The following is a 27,017-nucleotide window of genomic DNA, read 5'->3' as shown; positions in this document are numbered from 1 at the left end:
TCTCTGGTTCAACACCAGTCAGGCCCTGAGTGTGCTAGAGAGGTTCAACCTATACCTAAAAAACATTTCAGCATGACATGCCACTAATCTGCCATGCCAAAGGGAGGCATTGATGGTCTCCACAAATAATGGACCTGTGACTTTCTACTAGATTTTAGTCATTCTAAAGCTTCCATTTTGCAGTATAAAAGCTCAAGTTCCACAACTGCATCCAGAACCACTGCAAGCAACATTGGCTGAAACACAAGCAGAGGAGACACATTTGCATTTGTATTCTCCCCCCACCCTGCCACTCCCCTAATCAACTTCTTTGCATTCCTGGATGCTGGTGGATCTGAGGCTAAGCAATCTAATCCACAACCTAGACTGAGAATTGTGCAATGGGAGGAATGTTCCATGCTGAGGACCCATGACCAGGATTAACCTGGGATGGTTTTGGTCACTAGGACTTCAGTGATGCTATGGTGAAAAGGAGGGAAACCTTCTTTGTTTCTTGTACAGTCACAGCATATAACTTCACTTTTTTTCTGTCATAACCAGTTCAATCAAGTCTGTGACTTCCACCAGCTGTCCTCCCAGGCATGTTTCCTCCCACTTCCTCTGTCACATACCCCTCTGTATTCCACTATGACTATGTCTAGTCTGCAAGCTTCTTTGGGAAGAAGCTTTTCCGGAAGAGATCTTCTGGAAAAACTTCTTCCGAAAGAGAGTGTCCACGTACAAAAGTGCATCGAAAGATAGCATCCACACTGAATGGCGTCCACACTATCTCGCATTTCAGCTGTGATTACTATGGATGGAGTGGCCACCAAGGCACTTGTGCCTTTTCTCTCTCCTCTTCTTTCAAAAGAACTCCCTCTTCCCCGTCCACACATGCCTTTTGCCGAAAGAGCTCTTTCAGAAAAAGGCTTCTTCCTCGTAGAAGGAGGTTTACCAATGTAGGAAAACCCCCTCTATTCTTTCAATTTTTATTTCGGAAGAATTCAATTGCAGTGTGGATGTAATTGAAGGTTTTTTTTTTTTAAATGGCCATTTTTCTAAAAAAAACCCTCTGTAGTGTAGACATACCCTATGACTTGCACTAGGGGAGAAGGGAATGGAGAGTCACTGTAATGCTGGTGGAGAACAAAATCTTTAATTTTCCCACTAGCCCCCATGTAGAACAGTGTTTTGACTGCTCTGTGTTCTTCTTTAGAGCTGTCTGGAACCAGACCAGTCAGTTCAATTAATTCCACAAAGGCCAACCTTTCAAATCAGTTCCTATCTCTGGATGGAAAAGCTGTCTGTGCTCTGAAAGTGAAGGAGACAGAGGTTGGTTCATGACAAAAATGTAACTTCTGCTCTTTCCACCCTGCATCCCAACTCAAAGAAAAAGGGACTTCAATGATAACCTCAGAATAATCCCACAACATTACTGACAATTGGTGTCAGTGCTTCCGCACAAACACTACTGTTCTTTCCACAGGTTATAAAATTGGGAAGGTGAAAAATATGCTAGGAAATAGAGGAGGAGGAGAACACCCTTTCCGCCCGGTGGCTTTCCAGTCTCTGATAATGTTGGCCACAAAAATGTGTGAAGAAAAGCATCATCTTCTTAAGGGAGAGATTTTTAAAGGGACGTAGCCTGATGTTCCCATTTATAATGGCAGGCATACTCTTGATACAAGCCTGCATAAATGAACGTGAACAAAGAATGTTTATTTTTCACGTTGTTTGCCTTGCGCAATTGACAGGACTTTGTGGAGAGTTAGTATCACTCTTCGTGGTTGGTGCAGGCCCTGCAAAAGGGGACTTGTGAGTGACAGCAGAAGCAAAGTGAAAAGGAGGTGAAGGGGCAGCTGGCTGGAATGTGCAAGAGAGGGAGAAGGGGGCGGGAACATGCTTTATTGGTTAGGTTCCTGCACTCTTCTAAACATCAGCTGAGGAGTAAAGTCTTCTGCCCTTTCTTAAAGGACCTTTTACAAATCCAGAAGACTGTATTTAAAGGGCACTCCGTCAGAAATGTCAATTTTTTTTTACAGTTGTCAATAAGAAACAAATCAAGTTGAGAGTGTCCCTTTAAGCAAGGAAGTGAAAATCTGGGCCTCTTTTATAAAGAGAACCTCTCTCCATGTGGAAGTAATTCTGTAATGTATGCACTTCATTGGTGAGAGTCAGAGGTAAAGCCTAAAAGAGTAACAAAAACCGCTTTACAAAGAAGGACAGTACCATTATCCCCCATTTTCAACTGAAGTGTTAAATGGATTCCTCTCTCTGCTCAGGGATCAAATGTCACTTATCCTCTGGCTGGCACATGCCTCCATATAAACTGCTCAGAGCATTTCTTCACTTGCTCTCAGTGATGTCACGACAACAGGTCACACTCTGCCAACTGAATGTATCCAGTGAAAAGCAGCCAAATCGATAGCCCAGCCATGATAGTATCCTAAGCCTGCTCTAGTGTCATGCTGTGGAGACTCAAATTTGCCAGACTTAACTGGAGCAAAAAAATCAGGCCTGCCTTTCTGAATGAGCACAAGGCTGCAGCCCCCTTCTCTTTCTCTCCCTCTTCCTCTCTCTCATTACAAGCCAGCAACAGCTGCCAGGACCACATTTCTCACTGTAAATTCCCCCTGTGGAGTTTAACACAAGCCAGCTGTGAGAGCTTTCCTTGCCATGTGATTCCTTCAGGCCAGACTAGCCTGTTCTCCCTTCCCCCATTCTTTCAAGTGCTGGATGCTAGTAAAACCGAGATGACGTTATGTACACAGCATGTTATGGCGGGCCTCCCCATCCCCTGACATACACAAACCCTTCCAAACCCAGAACAGATGAGTAACCAATATCCTGCAGTGTGCTTTGCATAGCCCCGGGAAACTGACCGCACGCCCCACCCACCTCTCCTTCCAGCGCTCGCAAGGGTCCTCTGGCCAAACCTTCTTGGAAGTCATGAGCAAAGGAACTTTCAGCAGAGCGGCTGGGAGCATGTGAGCAAGAAAAGCATTAGCTTTCTACCCTCTACCCCAGCCCTTCAGGGTGTGTCTGAACTGCAATCAGGAGGTGTAATTTCTGCACTGTAGGCATCTACCTAGATTTAGAGCAAAGCTGACTGGAGTAGCAATAGCAGTGTTGCTGCAGCAGCATGGCCGGTCACTTGAACACGTGCTCTGAGTCCTAGTCAGGCTTGCATTCAGGAAGCCAGCCTATGCCGATGCCCAGTTGCCATGGTTATCCTGCTCTTATTGCTGAAGCTAGTTTTGATCAAGCTAGCTAAAGGCAACTCAGATATGCCTACTCCAGAGACAATCCCACCTCACAATTTCATTGTAGACATACTCACAATCTAGTCCCTTCCCCACCTTCCTCTTGGGTTTCCCTAGCCTTTTGAGGCCCTGTCCAATGCAGGGCCTGTCTGGCAGTGTAGTATTTTAGCCTACTTTCTATTGAGTATTTAGCCATTTTCGTTTTCTCTGAACAGTTAATCATATGTGCATTGATAATCTTTCCCCCCTGCAGCCTTGTTCTTTGTGGAGGTCAGGAGCGGCCCGTCCATATAGGCGAACTAGGCGGTCACCTAGGGTGTCAAGTTAAATGGGGCGCCAAATGGTGGCACGATATCATTGAGGGGTTTGGAGGTTGGGGTGCCGATTGCATGGTTTGCCTAGGGCGCCAGTTGCTGGCAGCTAGTCTAGGGCCGCCCTTGGCGGAGGTATATGCCAAGTGTCAGAAAGAGATGATGTTGTTAGTTCAGAGTGTCATGGGACAGGGTGAGAATTAAGTATCAGCACTTGTTGTGCCTTCAAGACTGTATCTCTGTTCTCTGAAGAAAGCAAAATTGAACAGCTGGCCAGTTCTCAGTGTCTATGCCCAGCGCACACTGCGGCACAGCCTCTGGAGGCAGTGGAAAACTCCCCCTGGCCAAGTGACAGAGGAATGGCTTTTTCTAACCCTGCCCCTGTTCCATGTGTTGTTAGACCAGGAAATAAAACATGGGGACTAGAGTTCTGGAAATGGCTACCGACCATGGGTGCCCAATGTGAGACACCTGAAAAGGGGCCTGATTTTCAGCAAGTGCGGAGTCTTGCCCCTTAACTGCTGGTGCTTTGTGTTGTCTTCTAGCACCCTGTCGAAGTGTTGCCATGCCATGGTGGCTCTTCTCTACCCCTTCACCTGGCAGCACACCTACATCCCTGTGCTGCCACCTTCCATGATTGACATTGTGTGCTCACCAACCCCCTTCCTGATTGGCCTGCTCACCAGCTCGCTGCCTCGCCTCAAGGAGCTACCAGTGGAAGAGGTGAGCATTCAGAGTCAATTACCAAGTTGGTCAGGTGTGAATTGTTCTTGTCTGGGATAGCGGCAGTGAATCCAGACCCAGATCCTCTATCTGACTGACAGTATCAATTTGCTGTCTCTTGCCTTATACTTAGATTACAAGCTCCTTGGAGCAGGGACTGTGTTTTTGCTCTGTGTTTGTACAGTACAATGGAGTGCGGTCTGTCACTAGGGCTTGTAGGTGCTAGACTCCAGTTCAGGATGGCCATTTGGAGCCCTACTGATGGACTATCGCCATCTGCCCTTTCGTGGCCCTCATGGTGGTAGAGTGTTAAAGGAAATAATCTTTTAAAGCAGCGTTTCTCAAACTGTGGGTCCCAAGCAACTTAGAGGGGGGTCGCAAGCAACTGAAAGGGTGGTTGCAGCAATGCAGAGGGGAGGTCGCGAGCAACTGAGGGGGGGGGTCACGGTATCACAAGTTTGAGAACCCCTGTTTTAAAGACAAACTTAGATCAGTGACCCTGTTTTCCTTCCCACTTCATACCGGCTCTATAACTGTCAACACTGTTCATACAGATCTGATACTTGCAGAGTCATAGTAAGCAACTGCTTCCAATATTCCTGTGGCAGTGAGTTTTTAATGTATGATGTGTTTAAATGTTTTTAAAAAGTTGCTTTACTTTGTTTTGTGGGACAAAGTCAATACCAAATAAAAGTTCACGATAAATCCCTGTATTATTTTGGTCACTTACTCATCCTTGGCTATGTAAAATAGCCTATGGCTTCTTTGTACGGATTTTTGCTTAAACAATTGATCTGACTGTGTTCTAGTCTAAGGTTTGAGATACGTAAGGGAGAGGTGAAGGCAAGAGGGTGAATGAAGGACAGCTTCTTTCATTCAAACTGTCATTTTGTGGCTTGTGGCTATGTGGTCAGAAAACCACAACAGGGGCCCAGCTGTTGGCCAGTGTTTTATATTTCCTCTTGCTGTCATGGATCTGTGAGAGGGCTGAAGCTTTTCTGGAGAGCAGGGAAGATCTGGGATAATCTCTGGTGACAGAAAATAACAATTCCCCATTCTTTCCTTGGTAGGTCCTTGTGGTTGACCTAGTTAATAACCGGTTCCTCAGACAGGTGAGTACAACTGTCCCATATGGGGTTCTTTCTTCCCACTTCCTGTTTCCTCTTGCCTTGCCTTGTAATTGTTTATTTTGCTTGTCTGGCTGGGCTGGGACACCTGCCTTCTCACAGGCTAGGAGGCAGGAGTTGATGGCTGGTGCAGTTTAATAGCAATGTCAAAGTACTTTGTGCTTAGGTAGCATCTCACAGATTCTCAAAGTACTTTACAAACATTAAACCTTCCAAAAGCCTTGCAAAGTAGGAAATATCCCTTTTAGCAGATGAGAAACTGAGGCACGCCTATATAAGGGCATGTCTACACTGCATTCCTCTTTTGAGAGAGGAATGCAAATGCAGACGAACAAAATTGCAAATGAAGCGCGGATTTGAATTTTCCGTGCTTCATTTGCATAATCGCATCCGGGCACTATTTCAAAATACCCTATTTCAAAAAAAGAAATGCTGTCTAGACGCAGTTATTTTGAAAGAAAACCGTTCTTTTGAAATTACCCTTAAACCTCATTTTATAAGGAGTAAGGGTAATTTCAAAAGAAGGGTTTTCTTTCTAAATAACCACGTCTAGATGGCGTTTTTTTTGAAATAGGGTATTTCGAAATAGCGCCCAGACATGATTATGCAAATGAAGCATGGGAAATTCAAATCCATGCTTCATTTGCAATTTAGTTCGTCTGCATTTGCATTCCTATCTCAAAAGAGGAATGTGGTGTAGACATGCCCTAAGTGTGTTGTCTGGTCTCACAGAGTGAGTCACAGGCAAAGCTGGAATTTGACCCTAGAGTCTCATTGCTGTTCTTTGCTCTAAGCACTGGTCAGTACTAACTTTCTGGGTAATATCTGCGCCAATGAGGACTGGTTCTCAGTAGATCTTTCAGTTTCTGTCTTACGTGGTCCCTCTCATGTTCCTTCCTGTCTAGTCCTGACATTACCAGACCATAGTGAAAAGACAATGAATAGTAATCTGGCCATCAGTTGGCAGACAAATATGCCTCTGGATTCTGACTCCCTTTGACCAGGAGCAGAAGAGCAAGAATTTGGGAGGTCCTGGAACATATTCCTAAACCTGGAACCCAGAGGTTGATTATCAAGTGGTTTTGCTTATTTTCTAAACCGAATCCAGCTCCTCTGAATCACAGCCACAACCCAAAGAATTCAGGCTAGGGCAGGAAATCAGGCTTTTGATTAAGATGCTGGGGTCAACTCCTGTCTCTGTGTCAGATTTCTCATGAGACCTTGGGCAAGTTGCTTAATCCCTAGAGGGCCACAGTTCCCCATCTCTAAAGTGGGGATAAAAGAACTGCCTTCCCTCATGGGGGTGATGTGGGGACTACGGCTGGTTCTTATCTTTCAATACAATTTTCATTTGTCAGTGGCTCTAGCCATACAGCCTTCTCTCAGTGGTTTAAGTAGGGCTTCCCACCCCCAGTAACTAGAGTGTGGCAACCCCCTTCCTTCTTACTGCCAACTCTGTTTCTGCCCAGTACAGCTGTGGTGTCTCTGTGCCTCTCCAGATACCCCTGCATGACATTGTATGGGGATGGGAAGGGAGGGGTGGGCTAAATCCCTTTACCACATGCGGGTCTTGGCCTCGTTGCCATGCCTACCTAGCTGCTTGCTGGCATTGTTCGGATGACTCCTGCTCCTGTTGTTGTCAGAGTGGCACCTTCCCTCTAGTCAGGGCCAGGAGACGGGCAGCTGAAAGGAAGGGTTACAAATCTAACCAATGCAAGGTGCGCAGCAGAGGGTGAGACACGTGCCTTCAGTGCTTGTGGAAGGGACGGACGACTCGAGTGGAAGGCGCTAGGCACGCACTGAGTCTTGTTCTCATTGCTCTCCTGGGCGCATAACAGAAAACTGTCAGCGTGCCCTTGCCCTGTCTCTCCCCGACTCCATGTGAATTAGCTGAGGAGAAATGCAGGTTCTCCGAGCCAGCACAAGGTCCCTGAGCGTGTGCATGTGTTTTCTAGATGGAGGACGAGGACTCCATCCTGCCTCGGAAGCTGCAGGCGGCGCTAGAGCACATCCTGGAGCAGAGGAACGAGTTGGCTAGTGACAAGGAGGAGGTTCCTCTGAATGGCAAACACGGTACAGCCTGCAGCCTGTCTGCTCGTTCTTATGGGATGGGCCCCACAGCCCTTCATTTACGTCCCCAGAAGGGATGTCTAACCCAAGCTGGAATGGAAGATGCAGTTCAGTGGCTAGAACTAGCTGAGGCTTTGCTATACTGTCCATCACACTGGTGGCCTGTGCTAACTATGTGACTAGCTCCCCTTGTCCCCTTTCACCCTCTGCCCCATACATCCTCCCTGCACTCACCTGCCTTATCCACAACGTAGCAACCCTACTCCTGCTAGTTGAAGAGGTTGCTTTGGTGTCAGTCCTGGGAGTGAATCCTGCCCTTCCAGCCGAGCTGAACCTGCAGGCTCTGCAGCCCTCCCAGCCTGAATCGGCAAAGTGAGAAAAGGTCTCCCACTTACTGCTGGAGTGGGGGCCGATGGGGGCGCACTCTGAGATTCTGCACCAGCCAGGGCCCTGCAGCCTACGTAGTGCTCTTGGGAGCATTGGCAGCCCACTCCCAGCCTTTTAATGGAACAGACTGTTGAGTGCTCTCTCTCCACAGCTGCTTCTCATTCTTAGGCCAGTGCAAGTCCCCGTCCCTAAGGGGGCCAGCAGGACTCAGATGCAGGGCTGGTACGCTGTGGAACCACAGCCAGGAATACAACTTCCAGGCGAACCAGTGGGGCCTTTCCCGCCCAGCGCAGCCTCACAATTCCACCACCAGCACCTCACGGCTTTCTCTGTTTCTCCACAACCCCCTCTCCCCCCCACTGCTTCTTCCTTAGAGTCCAGCCCCTTGAACGAAGTGGTGTCGGAAGCCTTCGTTCGTTTCTTTGTGGAGATCATGGGCCACTACTCCCTTTTCCTGATCCCCACTGAGCGAGAGGAGCGAACCCTGCAGCGGGAGGCCTTCCGCAAGTCCGTCTCCTCCAAAAGCCTTCGACGCTTCCTGGAGGTCTTCATGGAAACCCAGATGTTTGGGGGCTTCATTCAGGAACGGGAGCTGCGGAAACAGGGCGTCAAAGGTTAGGGACTCTGCTTTCTTTTTCCATCTAGGCCTTTGCTGTCGGTCCCCTGGGAGCGGTGAGCGGCCAGTACTGTCTCCCTTAGCAGCAGTGGTCATAGTTCTAGAGTTGCAGCGGCCCCATCCCCTTTTGGGAGAGATGTGCCCTGAATACAGACCCCAGCCCCAATAACTCCTGTGTTCCATTCCTAGCCCTTCCTCTCTCAGGTCTTGAATGTCACGTAAATGCTTGGTGCCTCAGTTTCCCTGTCTGTAAAGCGGGAGGGGGGAGAGAATTACTTACCTCACTGCACAGTTGTGAAGCTTAGATAATGTTTGCAAAGTGTTTTGAAGCGATGAGCATTAATGATGAATGTAGGGAAGTAGTGGCAGTTTGGGGTGTTTTCCCTGGATTCTCTCAGGTAGTGAGCAAACTGCTAGTCAGTGCTAATGATGCAAGCTCCTTGACCTAATGACCAGTGGACACTGGAAAGGGCAGAGGGACCACAGAGCTTTTCATAGATAGTGAGACTATGGCCAGCAAATGTTAATTCCTCCAGTGGCCCCACATTCTAGTCTCTGCTTGCTCCCTGTCGAAGAGCTCAAGAGAATTCCCTTGAAAAGATTCCTTCATTCCCTCCACGAAGCAATGCTGACCAGTCGGGCTAGTCATTCCCACACAAGGAAGCAGTGAGGCCTAGTGGATAAAGCCCTGGACTGTGGCTCTGGAGACCAACTCTGCCACTGGCCTGCTGGGTAACCTGAGGCAAGTCAATGTCTGCTTTGTGAGCTGCAGTGTCCTCCTCTTAGAATGGGGCTCATGGTACAGATCTCCTTAGTAAAGTGCTTTTCGCTCGACTGCTGACGAGTTAGGCATTATTACAGTGTATTTGGAACCCAAAGGATTGTGGATTTTTTTTTCTGGCAGGTCTGTTTGAGGTACGTGCCCAGGAGTACCTGGAAACACTCCCCAGTGGGGAGCAGAGTGGAGTCAATAAATTCCTGAAAGGACTCGGTAAGATGCCAGAGTAACCATTGTCCTTTCACAGTGGTTGTGTTGCATGCTCCCTTGGTTACTGGCTCAGTGATTGGAGAACAAAGATGCTATTTGAGGAGGCGACGCGCTCCAAAGAGTTGACTCTGGAATTTCCCCCCCTGTGTTACTGTGACCTGATCAGGGGCCTTCCCTCAGTGGTCAGTGCTGGGCCAGGGATTAATGCACATGAGTGCCAGTGGTGCTGGGAGCTTGGGCGGAGCAAAGCTTGAGCCCTGAGTTCGTTGCCTGACTTGCAAAGGAGGAAGACTGGTCTTATGGGCGAAGGCACAGGGGTGGACCTGGGAGTTCTGGACTGGATCTTCACATGGACAAGTCAGTTTCTCTCCCAGTGCTCCAGCCCCTCTTTGCTGTGGTGAGGATGAGGCAATTACCTTCCAGCGGTGTTGTGAAGATAAACCCTTGTAGGGTGCTCCGCTATTGCAATAGCACTAGCCATAGCAGTACCTGTGGGGACAGAGAGAAAGAGGGCTGGAACAGAAGCCCTTTGAAAGCAGAACATTTAACTCCTGCCTCAGGTGGAAGGAGAGAGAAGGCTGTAGCTTGTGTCCCTTTCAAATTGCCACTGTCTGGCTGAAATATTCAGCTAGTGCTATTGTACCTACCTCCACAGGGAGCCAATTCCTTCCTTCGGGGAGTCAGGGGAACTTGCTCTTGTACAAGACCCAGCATTGCAGGGTGGAGGAGGGAGTGATTCTGAGGAACCAGCTCCAGTTAGCCCTGAAGATGAGCTTACACTTTCTCCATACTATATTTTACTATATAACGGCTCTTTTCCTTTCTTAATCTCCATCAGGGAGCAAAATGAAATTCCTCCACAAGAAATAAAAGCCACAAGCACTGTTGTTCCATGGAATAGAAGGCGTTTACCATTCCGCAGAAACAAGATGAACTGTTACCCACCATTCCCACTTAGCCAACTCCCACGGGGGGATAGCCCTGGCTGCTGGAGGCAGACAGGCCTGGGTTTGCTCGTGTGTGAAAGCAGCCCAATGACCTGAAGTGATGGCGGTAGAGCAGCCTGGGGAGATCTGTGGACTCCTACAGTAACATGCACTGGACCAAGCACTCTGAACTCTGCATTAGCATTTTACAGACCTTCACACGGATTTGATTTTGTAGTTTTAAAACTTTTTATTTCTATTTATATTGGGGTTAGGAAGCATATTAACCATTGACACATGCCCTGCCTCCATTCTGAGTGGCACTCTTGGATGTGCTAATGAGGACTGGGGAAAAGGTTGTATTTCCCTGGACTGAGAACGAAGGACAGAAGTAGGGGGGAAATAGAGGAGACATGAAAATAGGTCTTGACACACACAAGGATGCAGAGGACTGCAGGGATGCCAAAGGACACGGGCAGGGTGTACTTACAAATGAGGAAAGGAGGTGGAAGGGGAACCACTAAACCTACTGAGAACTTGATATGCCAGCCAACGAACTGACCAGTTTGCTCTGCAAGGAGGCTGTGTCACTGGCCTCATGGAGAGGCCTTTCCTTGTATTGTCTAAGTTGAGAACCTTACACCATATAATTAAAAGCGAGTGGCGTAAAAAGAAAATGTGTTGGGGATTTTCGATGAGAAATATTGATTTTTTTTTTAACTTGCTGTATAGATTTGCTTTTAACCTTTTGCCTCATTTTGTATTTGGTCCAGCAGAGCCATCTAGTGGTCAAATACAATGGTTGTTTATCCATCCATCCACTCTCCCTCTACCCACACACTGATGCTCAGTCTTTCTGTTACAATGCTCTTATGTCTCTCACATTCATATAATGCCCACCAAGAGCTTTTGAGCATGAACTCAGCCCAACATACGATCCCCTGGAAACAGGCTTCCAGAAGTTCAAGTGAGTTACCCTTTTCCAGACCCCAACTTTGACCAGGGATCAGCTCAGGCGCAAAATAGGGCTCAGCCCATGCTAAAACCCTTCTGCATTGACAAGACATACATTATCTGCTGTAGTTAGCTTGGGATGCTGATGAATTCCTGAATGGTTCTTGCATTTTACATGGGATCTGACTTCATGTTCGATGAAAAGTTACCATCTTTAATTTAGGTGATTAATTATGAAGTGCTCCACAGAGCTTGATTGGCAGTGGTAGCATGGTGGGTTGAGGCTGATGGTGCACCTGGAGGGAACAGCCAACTGTGTCCAAGGCAAATGGAGAGTGTTAGGACTCAGCTTTGGAAGGTGGTCTATTCTGATGTTAAAATTTGTGTTTCTTTAGGTGGGTCACTGTCAAACCCTCTTTCATGACCTCGTTCGTTCCTGGTCCAATAGAGTATAGCAGCTTCCTATGGCTCCCAGCTAACGAGGTGACACCTTTTGAAGACGTGGTATAGATCTGTGCTGCAACACTGAAAAATTTTTGCACAAACTCTGCTGAGCTTCCCTGTGGTAGCGCTGCACAGGGCTTTGGTTCACGCTGGACTCAGCTCCTCCTGGTAGTGACCAGACCCAGAGGGTCTTGAGCTTTCCCAGGACTCTGGTCAAGCCAGAGTTGGTGGGGGCAGGAAGGAAATTGCCAGCCATGCTGTTGGTGAGCTCTGTGCTCTGATGAGGCACTAGTTCTTTGCACAACACTGAGAGATCCCTGCCGAGGGGATGGGGGAATAAAAGAGCAGTGGGGCTGTGAGAGGAAACACAGGGAGAGGTTAGCAGAAGGGGAACACGTAAAAGGCTGATGGACGGGCAGCAGAAGTGACGAAACCAGCTACCGCCTGGCACCTGCCCGCACTGAGTCATCGCCACAGCTTGCTGTGTGCTGCCAGTGCCAGCCAGAAATGGGGATAAGGGTCAGGGTCCTTCTGGCTAAGAGCTGGCTCACAGTGGAAGCTACCCAGATCAGGAGGAGTGGCCAGTCCCATATGCTGCAACTTCGTCCTGCCACCAGCCTTACTCACCCACTGTCATTGTCAGCCACTAGACACCTCCCCCCCCCAGCACACTGACCACTGGTGGCTGGGCAGATAGTGATCACGTATCGGGCCAGCAGCAGGACCCACGAATACTAACAGGGGAGACAGAAAATATGAGACAATTTGCCTGTTTTTAAGCAAAAGTCACGACACCTGCAGGAGGGCTTAAATACGGGACTGTCCCTTTAAAAATGGGCTTCTAGTCACCCTCCTGATGACTCATGGGGCTGGAGGTGGGGGGAGGGGTCTATTACAGGTCCTCCACTTCCCTGTTTGAACCCTGGGGATTGCCTCACTGCACTTTGTACTTCACACCCTCCACCTATATGGATCCTGCATAAAACAGGCTCAAGTAGGGCTCCCTCCAGAACTTGCACAAGATCCTGGATGGCTCAGTGTGAAACATGTTTTCTGTGGGTGTTAATCATAGAGTTTCTCTTACCTTCTGCTAGCCAAGGAAGCATGAGTGTAATCCCAGGACTGAATCAAGCCCAATCCTCTAACATGGTCATATCAAACATCAGGGACACGGTCAGATTTAAAACTGTATTTTTTTAAAAAATGGCTAGAAATGAAAGCAAATGATTGAAGCAGGAGGTATTTTGTAATCCAATTTACTTTCACTCTGGTGTTTATTTTCTACATTGCACTCAGTTTGGACAATGAAAATAGGCAAGTCAGTTTCCCTTTTTTTTTATGGTGGGTATCCAATTAATTTCCCTTTTAGATTTTTTATGCAGTAGTCCAATGCTGCAACATCAGGACTGCAAACACTGTTGGGGGGGAATAGTGATTTTACAAATTGTTTTAATAGATATGTTTGTCTTGATGCGAATGTTTCTATTGTTTTGTCTTTAAAAGATCAGTTAAAAAAAACCCTCCATTTGGGGTCTGATTTGTTCCCTTTGGTCACCAACACAATGTTTGAAAACTTACAAGCTACAACTAGGGACACATCAAGGGAGAAAAAAATGAAATCATTAACTCCGCTTGCAAGGAGCTCTGTGGCAGGACAGAGTGGAAGAGTTTGCACTTAGCTCAGGTGCCTTGTTTCATCTGGGATTATGAACCTGGTCCCAAGGAGCAGCCTAGCAGTTAAAAGGGGAGAAAAAGTTTGGCCTCATCACCATGAGGAGGAGCTGTGATGGCCAGAGGCTGATTACTGCTTCCCTCTCCTCTCCTGCTCTGCTGACCCCAGGCAGCAGCTGTTCCCCTCTTCATTATCGGCTGCAGTGAGCCAGGCTCTGGCCTATCCCCTCCCACCAAGCTTGTATGGGAAGGCACCATAGGAGAACAGAGGGCTTAGATAGCAAAGCAGATGGGTTGAGGGAAGTGGGCTGTTGTTCCCTGGCTGGTGAGAGCTCTTTTCATTGCATTTCAACCCCCTGCTCATGAGAACACCCAGATGAGGAGGGATGGGTAAGTCCTGAAACTGATCTGTTCCCTGGAGGGAGGCCAAACTGGGGCAGTGCCCCAAGACTTCGTCCATGGAAAGAGGGGAGCAGTTCCACATCTACCGACTGTGAGAAAGTGGTTTGGATGGAGTTGCCTCCTGAGGATGCAAGTAGGTAAGGGGAGCTTTGCAGGGGTGCGAGGGTGTTTGGGGAAGGTGGATGTTTTTCTCTCTCTCTCTCCGGATGTCCCCATTCCTGGATATTCATCTGTCCCTGCCCCCTCAGACTATGGAAGAGCCTTGATACTAATATGTTTAGCTAAAGAGCAGCCTCCATTTCACCAGCCTCATGCATGACAAAGCCCCTCTCAGCACCTGGGTACTGATGGCCTTTGATCCTTGTGTTGTGCCTGCAAAACTTCTTAAAGTGGTGGCGCCTCTTTTAGACACAACTGCAGCAGGTGCCAAGAGCGAATGTGTGAGCGGTGGGCAGGGTGGATGAGTGACTTTCAGAGAGATTGGTGAGCATTAGTTAACCTCTGTCTGGTGCTTAGCAATTTATTGATCCACTATGTTTGTCCAGCATGTAGCATAACTGGGCTTCCTGCCTGGTTGGCCTGTAGGCAATACCCAGTATAAATGTGAAATCATAATATACAAGTATGTTTCTTATGTGGCATTGGTACATTGACAAACTTCATTCAACTCCTAAGAGCAGCAAAGTGGAACCCTGGATGTCAGGAAGATTTAGGGCAGCCCTAAAACAAGATAAAGCCAGTTGATTCTCAGCTGGACCTTTAAGAAGCTCCCTCTTCTGGGCTAATTACTGCCCAGTTTCAAGCAGCCAAGAGCCAACACCACTATTACCACCACTCAGTTGTGGTTTGTTTGGTTGCCTGGACAATAGCCCCAATAGAGAAGCTGATGGGGGCCAAATGAAAATGGAGAATTGAACTCTCCTTTCTCTGCTAGGTGCTGTTCCTCCAGGACAGAGTCGAATCAATAAAAATGGTGGCTGTCTGATTTGTGGTTAATTTCTATTTCTAGAGCTGTCAGCATTGTATCTTTCACGAGCATTAAATTCATTTAGTTTAAAATAAGCACAGAAAGCAGCATTTACTATTTTGCTTTGTTTGGAAGCTTTCCCATCAATCACAAATCCAATCTATGCCCCTGGTCTTCATGTCATATGCCACTTCCAAGTACTGTCACTTATAGTCACTCTTTATAGGACAGATAAGCTACATATCTTTCACCTGCCACTTGAAAATCAGTGACATTTGCAAGCAACCACTTCTAGTGGGATGAATGAACTGCTCACAGAGGGTTTGGCTAGACTACGGGGGGAGGGGGGAAGTTCGGGATACTGGAGTAATCCTGAAAAAACTCCACCGCGTCCAGGCAACACATTTTCTCTTCCACTTTTTTTGTGTGTGTGGAAGAGCAGACATGCTCTTTCGGAACCCCCCTGTATTTCTCACAAGGAAGAAGGGGGCTTTCGAAGAAAGGGTTTTTCTGAAATTTGGCCCAGTCTAGATGGGCCTCTTCCGACAAAAGTATCAGAAAAAGATATGCAAAATGTGCTCCACATTTTGCATATATCTTTTTCCCATAGATCCTCACAGTCTAGACGTACACTGTAAGTAATTGAGTTTTTTTTCTTTATTGATCAAACTGTGCACAATAATGCAACAAAACAATCAGAAAAGAAGTTAGACACAACTGTTGGCTGTAACATCAATTGCAAAGGTTTGAAGAGTATCCCCTGTTAATTATAAATGAAGCATTCTGGGGACTGTTTACAATTAGGGATGTTAAAATACGTTTGTTTGTGGTAAACGTGTAACCACTGAAAATTGCAGCGGTTCTACGTTTACGCACGGGGGATGGCGGGAGCTGGCTTTTCAGCCAGTGCCCCCTACTCATTGGCTCCTGCTTTTCCCCGCCCCACTCCACCCCCACTCCCACCCCCCACTACCTCTGACACTGAGCTCATTTATTTAATTTGAACTTTCTGAAACTTCATATGTATGGACTGAGGGGAGGGCAAGTCAGCATCCATAGCTGTAGTCTAAGTGTGTGGCTATTTCAACAACTGACAGATATTAGTGATGTGTGACCATACAACGTGGGGATGAGGCACTGGGAGTCCAATCCAGTGACCGCTGAAATCAGCTGGAAGACTCCACTTTACTTCATTGAGATTGGGGCTCAGCCCTAACAACTCTGTAATTCAGTCAGTTGTAAAGAGAGTAATTTCTGAAGTAAGCAAAGGAACTTTGCAGCTACCAACAATCTTGAAGGACTCCAGCTATGGAGATTTTCAGTGAAAAGTTTATCCTCGCTAACCTAACACTGTTTTTTTTTTTTAAGAGAACTAGAATGGAAGATAAATAGGGAGAAATTAAGTGTTTCAAGTCCCAGGTCAGCCAAACACTTAAGAATGTGCTTTACTGCAACTGTAACACACTGAAGTGTTCTGCTTCCCTCTAGTGGGGTGTGTCTAGACTACATCCCTCTTTCGACAGAGGGATGTAAATTAGACTATGAAATTTCAAATGAAGCTGGGATTTGAATTTCCTGTGCTTCATTTGCATATGTGCATCATGGTGCTCTTTTGGAAAAGCGCTATTTCGCAGTCTAGACACGGTTCTTTTGAAAATAGTTGCCTTTTCCAAAAGATCCTGTAAACCTACTGTGAAATAACGCTTTTTCGAAAGAGCGCCATGATGTGAATATGCAAATGAAGTGTGGGAAATTCAAATCCCAGCTTCATTTTCAATTTCAAAGTGTCTAATTTACATCCTGCTGTCGAAAGAGGGATGTAGTCTAGACGTTCCCGTGGAGTCTAGGCCCCATACAGAGGTTGATGACCATGCTATGGCATTGGTGAACAAATCTAGGTTTCTCAATGCAGGTTATAGGGGCTCATGCTAAGGTGAAAGTAAGCCAGTGCGCCCCAGTGCGGAAGTAGTGTCATAGGCAGCCTTACAGAAAGAGTGATTCAAATGTATGTAGCTTATGAAATGTTGAAGTGAATAACACAAGTCTGCGAAAAGAATTTTGGCTAGAATTCTTACATTTTTGAAGTTTTTAGTTCAATCTTTAAAATGAAAAGTGTGAAGAAATATAGAAAGTTTTAGGCTCTAGGCAACAGTACAACCTTTCCAGCTTGATATTGAGCTGCTTTGTCATTCCAAGTTTAACAGGATCAAATGCCTCAGGTGCTTTGTACACTTTGGTAGAATCCACCTACAGATTAAAAACACACAGAGAGACATAAACTTGATGAGCAATTGATTAGCTGAATTCTCAGTTGTATTGCTGCTGCAGACATGGGGTTTAATTGATTTTGCTTAGAGCTAAGGGAACTGCCAGTCAAGAAACAGGAGCAGTCAATGTGTAAATAAGTTAATATTTAAAAACTGTGCTCTACTAACACTAACCCTTAATTAAACACCCATAGCAAATTCACATATACGTTTGATTGCTTGTGTATTCATAACATGCAGCATACCTATAATCTCCTAAACTCAATTTGCTTTACAATCAGTAATTAATTAAGATTCCTACCATGCAGCAAGGCTGGTTTTATAGTTATTACACAAATGAGGAAAGTGACGCACAGAGAGGTTTCTCAAGTTCACACAAGACACCTGTGTAGAAATGCTACTCCAGTATCTAAAGATTGAGATCGTCTTTCCTCCTCATCTTGCTTTCACTGAGGTGGTTAGTATTTTGTGATGGGGCAGGTAGTCAGAGTTGATTTATATGGCACTACGAAAGGCTGGAGTGCTTACGGAATGTATATGTGCTTCACAGGTGACAGGCTATACAGACTTGAGTTTGACAAGGAAGAGGGTTAATCCTTTTGTGTTAAAAAACTAGATTAGAGTTGTGGTGCTCTGAGTGCAGACACTTGCAAGAGGACCGGGGTTGAGCCAGCTCTGGGAAATTAATTAATTCTTTCTGTATTTTTCAATAAGGATATGCTATGGAAAATTGAGCACCGAGTTTGCCAGTGAGAGCCTGGTGGTTTAGAGAGGCTGAGGGATTAGATCAGATCTTGTGTCTTCATCCTCTCTGGAACTCGACTGAGCAGAGCTACATTTTACATTTGTCTTTGGAGTTGGTTGCAAGCAAGCCTTACACCATCTGTTTACATGTGGAAAACCCTGGTGTTTTAGTGTTTGGCCCTCAAAGGGAAAGGACACTGTTCTACATTTACTTTTCTGTTTTTCATTAAAGCATGCCACAATACTGTTCACACTCCCCGTAGGCAGGCACAGCTTAACTCTGTTTTGAAAGTCTCAGAGGGGGAGCCATGTTAGTCTGTAACTTTAAAAACAATGAGTAATCCTATGGCACCGTAGAGACTAAGGCTATGTCTATGCTGTGGTGGGTTTTTTTTTTTTTTTTGAAAAAGATACGCAAATTGCCAACTGCAATTTGCATACCTTTTTCCACTTGTTTTTTCAGAAGAGGCTTTTCTGACATTTGGCCCGGCCACACAGGGCTGGCCTTACCATAAGCCAAAGGCGAACTGAGGAGGCCACCTCAGGTGCCAGACTGTGGGGGGTGCCACTAGGACCCAGAGTATAGAAAATTGTGTCTGCTGCTGGTTCATCTGTGCATATGGGGGCGTCATTTGAGCTCCCTGCCTCAGGTGCCAAAATGTGGGACAGCCCTGCATCTACATGGGGCCAAATGTCAGAAAAACCTCCTCTTTCGGAACATCCCTTATTCCTCATAAAATGAGGAATACAGGGATGCCGAAAGAATGCGCCTGCTTTTTCGGAAACTATTCTGAAAAAGCAGATGCGTTTCCTGGATGCGGCAGAGTTTTTCTGGGATACCTCTGGTATCCCAGAAAAACTCTGCAGTCTAGACATAGCCTAACAAATTTATTAGGTCATGAACGTTTGCAGGTAAGACCCACTTCTTCAGATGACCTGGAGTGGAAATTACAGGATCCAAGGAAATTACAGGATAACAGCTGAAGTAGATTGATGGCACCTGTTAGTGTAGACAAAGTCAAAGACTGAAAAAGGCACTCTTATGTAGAATAAGACTGTCCGTGTGGTGTAGAGAGGTGTTATGCCCACATAACTATCATGGTTTAAATTCACACCTTAGATTACACAGAAAAATTGTTCCTACACAGAAAAGTTTTAGAATATCCAAATTAATGACAGTAGATAGATATGTTGTTGAAGATCTTCAGATACTCCTATGACATCACAAAGAACACTTGCACTGGGATTGTCTTTTCTGGTAGTCTGGACTTTGTCCACACAGGGTTTTGTACTGGTTTAATTAAATCTGTTTAAACTCACTCATGGCTTGTCTGCACTACAGATGTTTTACAGCTGTGCCTCTGTAACACCATAGTGTAGGTACTTGCTAGAGTAAGGAGAGGGCTTTTGCCGTCACTGTAATTCATCCATGCCCTCCAGAGGTGGCAACTAATTTAACACAAAAAATTCTTTTGTTAACCTAGCAGAATCTATGCTAGGGCTCAGATTGGTTTAACTATATCCGTCAGGGCGGGTATATATGAATTTGTCACAGCCTTGTGTGACCTAGCTGGGTTGACCTAATTTTAGTTGTAGATCAGGCCCTAATATAATTTTTTAGCATGTAGAGGAGGCTCAGGAAAAAAAGTGGTGGTCCTTGTTTGGGAATTTTTTGGCTTGGGGTTTTGTTTTACTTCCCTCAAGCTAACCCCATTTGAAACTCCAATTGGCAGCTAGTCTAGATGCAGTATAACCCATTTACAGTCATGTTAGCTAGGGTGGTGGTCAGCCTTAGGAAAAAATTAGTAGTTGATCCTAGTTAAAAGTTGTACCTTCATGTATATGCACAAGGGGCTTAATGATAGTTGAAGCATGAGGAGAGCTTAGAGACAGGCCAGCGTGGCATTGATACCACTGGTATTGGGTTTAAGTGACATGTGTTAAGTCCATACTGTCTGACCCCCTGATGCATTCAGGGCTGCGTTGGGCTGGCTGACACGGGAGCTGTGCAGTACCTGTTTCCCTGGAAACCGCTTTCAAGCCGCACTGCCCCCTAGGCAGTTTGCAGGTGTACAGGCCAAGGCAGCCATCACAGTCTGAGGGTTTTTGGCAGGTCTTAGACTGAATCCCAGCACAAGAATACTGAAAAGAGAAAGAGAGTAAGGCTGTCATGATACCAACACATTGCTTCCGCAACCAACATCCAGCCCAAGTGATCCCAAACTATCACTAATTTTAATTCAGGGTTCTGTCGGTTACACTACGAAGTGCACTGAATTCCCCCCAGTTGAGAGAAGAGAAGGGCTATCAGTAAACAAAAATAGTGGGCTTCAATTGCAGCAAGGGAGGTTTAGGTTGGACATTAGGAAAAACTTCCCGACTGTCAGGGTGGTTAAACATTGGAATAAATTGCCTAGGGAGGTTGTGGAATCTCTATCACTGGAGCAGGTTAGACTGACATGTATCAGGGATGATCTGGATGGTGCTTGGCCCTACCATTAGGGTAGGGGACTGGTGACCTCTTGAGGTTCCTTCCAGTTCCAAGATTCTATAATAAACATTTGCATAAGGCTGAGTCATGAAAGTCTGGATCCGGATCCAGATTTCGTTTCCTTCTACCCTGCTATTTGGATCTGAGGGGTTGATTTGGCTTGGTCTAGCACTGAGGAACAGCCATGACATTGGAATCTAGGGGCCAATTCCAAAGCTTGGGATTTTTACAGCTGGAGCTTTAGTTAAGGTCCATCTCTGCATGTCGGGTTAATAATGAAACCTTGTGAGGAGGAACTGAGTCTCTGATTCCTCCCTCCTCCACCTTGGTGGTGCTTTCTTCTTAAAACTCTCTAAAGTTTCAGGGTAAGGATTTGAGAGTCCTCAAGAGCTGGATTGATCTAGGCGGTGGCTGTCTATTTGTGAAAGTGTGCATGGTGCCTCAAGGAGCTACAGCAATGCAAATAGTAATCCAGCCAAATAAAGTCCTCCTTCTTGATCGTATCTTCAAATAAGTAATCAGGAATAGTAAGGCTAGCTCCACAGCAACTTCATTATAAATCAGCTCCTTCCTTATGTCCACATAGCAACTTCTATAAACAGTCCTATCTAGCTTGGCTACTCCCACATTTAATTACTTGCCCTTGCAGCTGCAACATGGGAATAGCTGCTGTTAAAGCTAACTGCTTTCCTGGCACATTTGCATGGCAGAGGCAAAAGAGTAGATTTTTCACCAGCACTAAAGGGCAGACCGGCACCTAGCTGCTATTTGTGCCTTTGAAGGATCAACCTCAAAGCCTCTAAAGGGAGTGTCTGTTTAAAGCTGTATGATTACCGTGCAGTTACTAGTTGTGTCTGTCTTCTAAAAATTCAGGGGGCCCCTCTGTTTACATATGTCCCTCCCCATACTGCTGCCTTGTCTCAGAGGCAGCATCAAGATGGGGGCAAGTGGTAGCTCCTGTTTGCCTCCCCATGCTGCTGCCTCTGATACAGAGGCAGCAGTCCGGGGGGGGGGGGAAGGGGGGATTTTCCATGCATCTGTGAAGGTTAACTGATGATTCCAGGCTCATTAGATAATGGTGTACGTGATCCCAACTTGAGTCCCCACCCCGCTTTATTTATCTGTGCTTCTGCAGGTATGGGGGATCACAGCGCCCATTGGCTGTGGATTGTGTTCCTGACCAATGGGAGCTGTAATCGCTTGCACCTGCGGAGGCGCAGGTAAATATAGGAGCAGCTGTCCACCAGAGGTTAACCTGAGAGAACGGCTGCCATTTTATTGCTCACAGCTGTTATATACCATACAGACCCTTCCACGAAAAGTGACACATAGCTGTTGAAGTGACTGATCAGCTCTCTCCTGGGCACTTGCTATTGAACTGTGGAGGGCAGAAAGGGTAAAGCAAAGGGCACAGACAGCCAGGATACCCCTGGTTTGTACAGTTACCTCCCTCACCTTTAGTTTTTGCAAGACGGGTGTGTGCAGTCACTATCTAGACATGGTTCAAATGGATGCTTTTCTCACCATGTTTTTTGTTTATCTATTTCTTAAACAGTATCCTTGTTTAATGAAACTTTAATTTGATGGTGACTGTAAATACTGAGTAGACGGAGTCTGATCTATTGAGAGACAGCAGAGCCTGTTCTGTCACAGGGTGCAGGCCTCATCACGGTAACTGGTGTCTCTTCCTAGTTGTGCTGGGGATTACCTCAAGGCCAACACCCACATCCATGGTCTGAACATTGGCGCTCGGTCTCTGCTCCTGCCTGTGGCTCTTCTCTCAGCATCCTCTTCTCGACCCTCTGGCTAGGTCACCATTTGCTTTTCCCCCTTCTGGGGGTAAATCCCTATCCAACAGTCCTGCCACTTGTCCACTGGTAGGTTTGTGGGGGGGGGGGGGGGGGGGCGGTAGAGGGGGGCAGGCCTGAACCCAGGGACCATGTAAATAGCAGCCTCCTCCTGTTCCTCTGCAACCTTGGTCAATGCTGCTCTATTTCCCAGGAACACTTTCCTTGGGTCCCAGCTCCTTCTTGCAGTCTCAGCTGCTCAGTCCCAGGAGCCAGTCACTGCTCTGTCCAAGGTGGTAGCAGTTCTCTCAGCCCCACAAGGATACAGCCCTTACTCCCTAGGCTCCCCAGAAGTAACTGAACCACTCTGCCCTGCAGCTCCCTTTATGTGGACCTGCTGGGTCCTGACTGGCTGTTTCTCGCAGTTCCTCTCCTATTGGCTGCTCCTCATGCAGCTTCCCCAGGGTTCTGTTAACCTAGTCTCTGCCCAGTGTGGGGCAGTGGCCCCATGACACTATGTCATAGAACAGGGGTGGGGAATCTTTTTAGGGTTGGGGACCGCTGACCCACAGAAAAATCATTCGGGGCCGCACATAAGTGAGAAACAAAGTGAGAAGCTCCTAAGAGAGAAGGAAAAAGACACTTCCCACATTTCTCTCACACACCAGAGACTAAGCTGCTAGATTTTGGGTGCTCCAGCCCTGTGGGTGGGTGGCAGGGGGGCTGGAGCACCAGCATGGGCTCCCCAATGTGTGTGGGGTGATCCCTGAGCCTCGGGGGCTGGATCCAGGCAAGCTGGGGGCTGCATGCAGCCACCAGGCCTAAGGTTTCCCACCACTGTCATAGGGGCTAAGGAGGGGCTGTGCTCCCAGCCTTGTGATGAGCTACTGATGGAAGTCCATGTTGATAAAAAGCAAGCCTTTTACCTGTAGATTGACCAAGGTTTGATGACCCACATTCCACAGATACCAAAGTTTAAAGAAGCCTAGGTTAAACTGAGAGGCAGATGTGAGACCACTGAAGTGAGAGGCGGTGCGAGTCAGATAGTCAGTGAATCTGTAGAAGCACCCCCGACTGGAGGTAGAGCTCAGCCCCCAAAGGATAACTTTCCAAATTTGCCTGCTCTGTCAAAAGATGCTATTTTCAAACTTGGATAAGTTGATGTTTAGTTGCTCAGCACAAGGTGCCTGTGTTTTGAAAATATGTTGATGAATGGTATCAGCAACAGTCACATAATTATAGCAAGACAAGGGTGTTTTTTCCCCCCACCAATAGTAAAGTTGCCAAAAAAAACCCCAAAACCCACATTATTCAGAGCCCAAAAACTCATGAGTTTGGGGCTGGCAGTGAATCATTTCAGCTGGGAATAAATCAGAAATGTAGAATACTTCCTTTTCACCTTTTTTCAAAATGGTCACAAGTCATTTAGGAAATGTTTTCAGTCAACGTTCAAAATGTTTCATTCTACCTGAACAAAATTTTTGTTTTGTGTCATTTTGGCAAGGGAGCACTATAAACACCCATTTTGGTTTAAAACAAATGGAATGTTTTGGGGGGCTTTTTTTGGTTTAGCCACCAAATCAAAAAATCAATTATTCACTTAGTTTAATCAAAGCGGGTTTGTTTAGCTGGCAACAGAGGACCTGAGAATGAGATTTCTGTACATATCATCTGGCATGTCCATCTTAGAACTGGGCTTGTCTGAAGGAGAGACAGACTCTGCTATATCAGTGCTTGGAGCCATGCCTGGCTAACACCACGAGGTTCCTGACTGGCAAAGACAAGCTATTTCATGCTCCTATCTGAGCTATGGCTGCTGTTTAGTACTAAGGACAATTCTCCCCATCTCCCCAGTATTGAGAAGAAGCTGTGTTGGATACCACGGCACTAGTGAATGGCAGACCCAGATCTTCACTTTTAAGTCTAGCAGACAGATTAGTGAGAGTGGGTCACAAAACTGCATACATGCACGTATCTGACAAAACCAGTCCATTGTTTTAGTTGGTGGTTAAACAGGCACAGACAGCCTGGTGCCTCAAAAGAAATCTTTTGCTCTGACACTCCCATACAAACGCTTGGCATGTCAACCCCTTCAGGATGGGGTGGTGAGGGGGAAAGGACATTCTCTGTCTCCCCAGACCTAGTTTGTTGGCCTTTTCTTCATTTTACCCTCCAGTGAGATGAACCAGGCTGCCTTCCCACTGCCCCAGAGGCAGCTGTTAGGTGGGGGCAAGGTCTGAGGGGGAAGCAAGACACAAGCAGAGGGCCATTGTGTTCTACTCACTGTGTCAGTATTGAACTTCCCGTGGCCTTCCAAGTGGTGGTTGGATCCTGAGCTCTTGCGTTTGTGGGGCTGCAGCCGGGGGTTCTGCTGCTTGCTAGTGGCCTTCTGTCTCCTGCGTTCTTCTCGCTGTGGCTTGCTCAGCGGCTTGCTGTGGGACCTGGCTCTAGCTTCTGCCTTTTGTGCTCCGGCAGCAGGTGGATGCCTCCCTGAGCTCCCTTCTGGCACTTTCTCTCCTCCCTCTGATGGCTGAGGTGCTGATCTCGCTTTCTCAGCCCCCGCCGGCTTCTCTGCAGCTACCAACCCTTTCCCGCCCCCAGCCTGCACCAGCCAAGAGAGCTGCACTGAGAGGATAGTGAGGGTGGTCACTGTATAAATCCTCATCCTCGGGCTCTTGCTTCCTCCCAGCTACTGTGTGTTTCTGTGCCCAGCCCCGGTGCTTGTAGGGATGATCAGAGCTGCCTCTTGCTCAGTGTGGGCGGCTTGAAACCCTTTTATGAAGCAGAGATTTGCACCCCACCCCTCTTTCAGGGTGTCAGCCACACTGAAATGCTACCTTTTGTCTTCTACCTGAAAACTGCTGGGAAACCGCCCCTTCCCCCAAACTCTATTATAGCCCTCCCCACTAGCAACACCCCTCTCTTTCCAAAGGTAGCTGTGTGTGTTTAGGATAATCTTTCCCCGCTGTGATCATGGAATATTGTAGCTAATCTATCTGCAGACAGGATTGTTGTTAGTAAATGGAGCTGCTGGCAAAATGTTCATGTGGGTGCCTGTGAGGACGGGGTTTATTTGGTCTCAAAGACATCTTTTATAACCAGGCATTTTTAAATAGCTTCAATGACTGACTGTGCACTTTCACCACGAGGGTGTTGTGGATCTATTGGGGGAACCACCTGCCAGGCTGGGGCCCTAGGCAAGGGGGCGATGGCTCCACACGCCTGGAAGGGGCACGGCTGTAGGCAGAAGGGGTGGGGCAAAAGGCAGCCATCCCCCCAACCCTTAGAGCCACTCCAAGTGCCCCACATGGTGCTCCAGAGGCAACGTGAAGTGTCCCGGGCTCTGGCTGCTGCCACAGTAATGGTGGTGCGGCTGGGAGGCCCAGGCCTTCACAGTTGTTGGGCCCTGAGGCAATTGGCCCCTTTGCCCTTCCCTGTTGGCAGGCCCAGAGTCTGTTTCTTTTGCCACTTCTACTGCAAAGATGGTTGCACCACCCACTTTTTGGTTAGGCTGAGTTTGCCCCCTGAGTACAAAAAGGTGGAGGAAAAGGTGTCGGCTCAATGGGAGCGGGTGTGAGGATGTGTGAGGATGTGCACGCAAACAGGGAATCCCACCCCCAGCTCGCAGTGAAGGCACTGCCTTAGTGAAAAATGAATGTCCCTGAGACCGTGTACCAGGCAGAGGAGATTCCTGCTTGGTGTCCAGCGGTGCAAAGCACAATGTCCATTGCTCACAGGTGAGAGAGAGAAGCTAATCATCCACCAAAGCTGGCTTTGCTGCTGAATTTAGCCAATGAATTACAAACGCCAACTGCAGATTTTGAAGAGGAGGAAGGTCATGCTACAGACCTGCCCCCAACCTCTCTCTGTTGATACATAGTGAAGGGGGTTTCATTTCAACCACCAGTTCACTGAACTCTGATGATGAAAATTGAGCAGGCCCAAGGAGCAGTGCTTAAAGTTGGGAGCTTGGAGGTTATAGGCCAGTGGGAAAACAATTAACCAGATCATTGGGGGGGAAAACACACATACACACTCTCAGCATTCTCTCTCAGCACTCTCTCACCACAGCTGTTGCTCCCAGATTGTCAAACTGCCCACTTTAAGACCATTGAAACCGCTGCCAGCAAGTTCAGGCTGAACCAGGAATAGGATGTTTTGCTAACCACACACCAATATACTTGTAAGCCCCCTTGAGTATCTTCTGAGCATTTGGAGCTGCAAACAGATGGACTTGCATAGTGGCTCTTGTGAGATGAACTAGGAATTGACTCATTAAAATCATCATCTGCCTTTTTACTTGTGACCTGAAAAAGGTTTGAGTGGCGGTACTGAGCTCCAGGTCCTCCAAGGTATTTAAGAGTGGTGAACTACTCTGTCTCAGCCTCTCCTGTCAGGCTTGACAACTTCACACCTTGCCAGAGGATGTTGTGAAGACCAGGACTTGAATAGGGTTCAAGAAAGAACTAGATAAATTCATAGAGTTTAGGTCCATCAACAGCTATTAGCCAGGATGAGTAGGAATGGTGTCCCTAGCCTCTGTTTGTCAGAGGCTGGAAATGGGTGACAGAGGAGGAATCACTGGATGATTCCCTGATCTGTTCGCTCCCTCCGGGGCATCTGGCATTGGCCATTGTTGGCAGACAGGATACTGGGCTAGATGGACCTTTGGTCTGACCCAGTATGGCTGTTCTTATGTTCTCATATTCCTCTCACGCAGGTGTCATCATCATATATATAGTAGCCCAATGTCTGAGAGTCTGTAACGCTGAAATGCTGGCTGTTCCCTCTGGGCAGCACTGTTGCTGAAATGCTGGCTATTCCCTCTGGGTGGCCCGTGCTGCATGGGGAGTGCAGGGCCCAAACGGCCACTTGCGCCGCTTGCTCCCACGCAGCGGCC

At 47.2% G+C, this 27,017-nt stretch overlaps 2 protein-coding genes across 4 annotated transcripts in view; one reads left to right on the top strand and one right to left on the bottom strand.

Annotated features, from left to right (window-relative positions):
* DENND2A (DENN domain containing 2A) overlaps positions 1-13,370 on the top strand; it is an 88,618-nt gene extending 75,248 nt beyond the window's left edge. Inside the window, exons 15-20 of one of the 3 annotated variants that reach the window (XM_075939757.2) lie at positions 4,099-4,276; positions 5,347-5,388; positions 7,359-7,476; positions 8,235-8,474; positions 9,381-9,467; positions 10,303-13,370. In XM_075939757.2, the coding sequence (XP_075795872.2) occupies positions 4,099-4,276; positions 5,347-5,388; positions 7,359-7,476; positions 8,235-8,474; positions 9,381-9,467; positions 10,303-10,334 (697 nt within the window). In that variant the 3' untranslated portion in view covers positions 10,335-13,370. The remainder of the gene's footprint in view (positions 1-4,098; positions 4,277-5,346; positions 5,389-7,358; positions 7,477-8,234; positions 8,475-9,380; positions 9,468-10,302) is intronic. The other 2 variants (XM_075939756.2, XM_075939755.2) reach the window with 2 other exon arrangements.
* Positions 13,371-16,478: 3,108 nt separating this feature from the next.
* On the bottom strand, positions 16,479-25,819 carry LOC149525614 (uncharacterized). Its single transcript, XM_089781997.1, has 3 exons — positions 24,402-25,819; positions 19,855-19,981; positions 16,479-17,075 (listed from the first exon to the last, which is right to left on the bottom strand). Exons 1-3 carry the CDS (start codon positions 24,780-24,782, stop codon positions 17,044-17,046), a joined length of 540 nt encoding a protein of 179 aa, XP_089638123.1. The 5' UTR covers positions 24,783-25,819; the 3' UTR covers positions 16,479-17,043.
* Positions 25,820-27,017: the final 1,198 nt, after the last annotated feature.

Source organism: Pelodiscus sinensis, chromosome 1 (genome assembly GCF_052426305.1).
Source record: "Pelodiscus sinensis isolate ZL-2025 chromosome 1, ASM5242630v1, whole genome shotgun sequence".
Taxonomy (NCBI): Eukaryota; Metazoa; Chordata; order Testudines; family Trionychidae; genus Pelodiscus; species Pelodiscus sinensis.
This window is presented reverse-complemented; position numbering and strand designations above follow the sequence as displayed.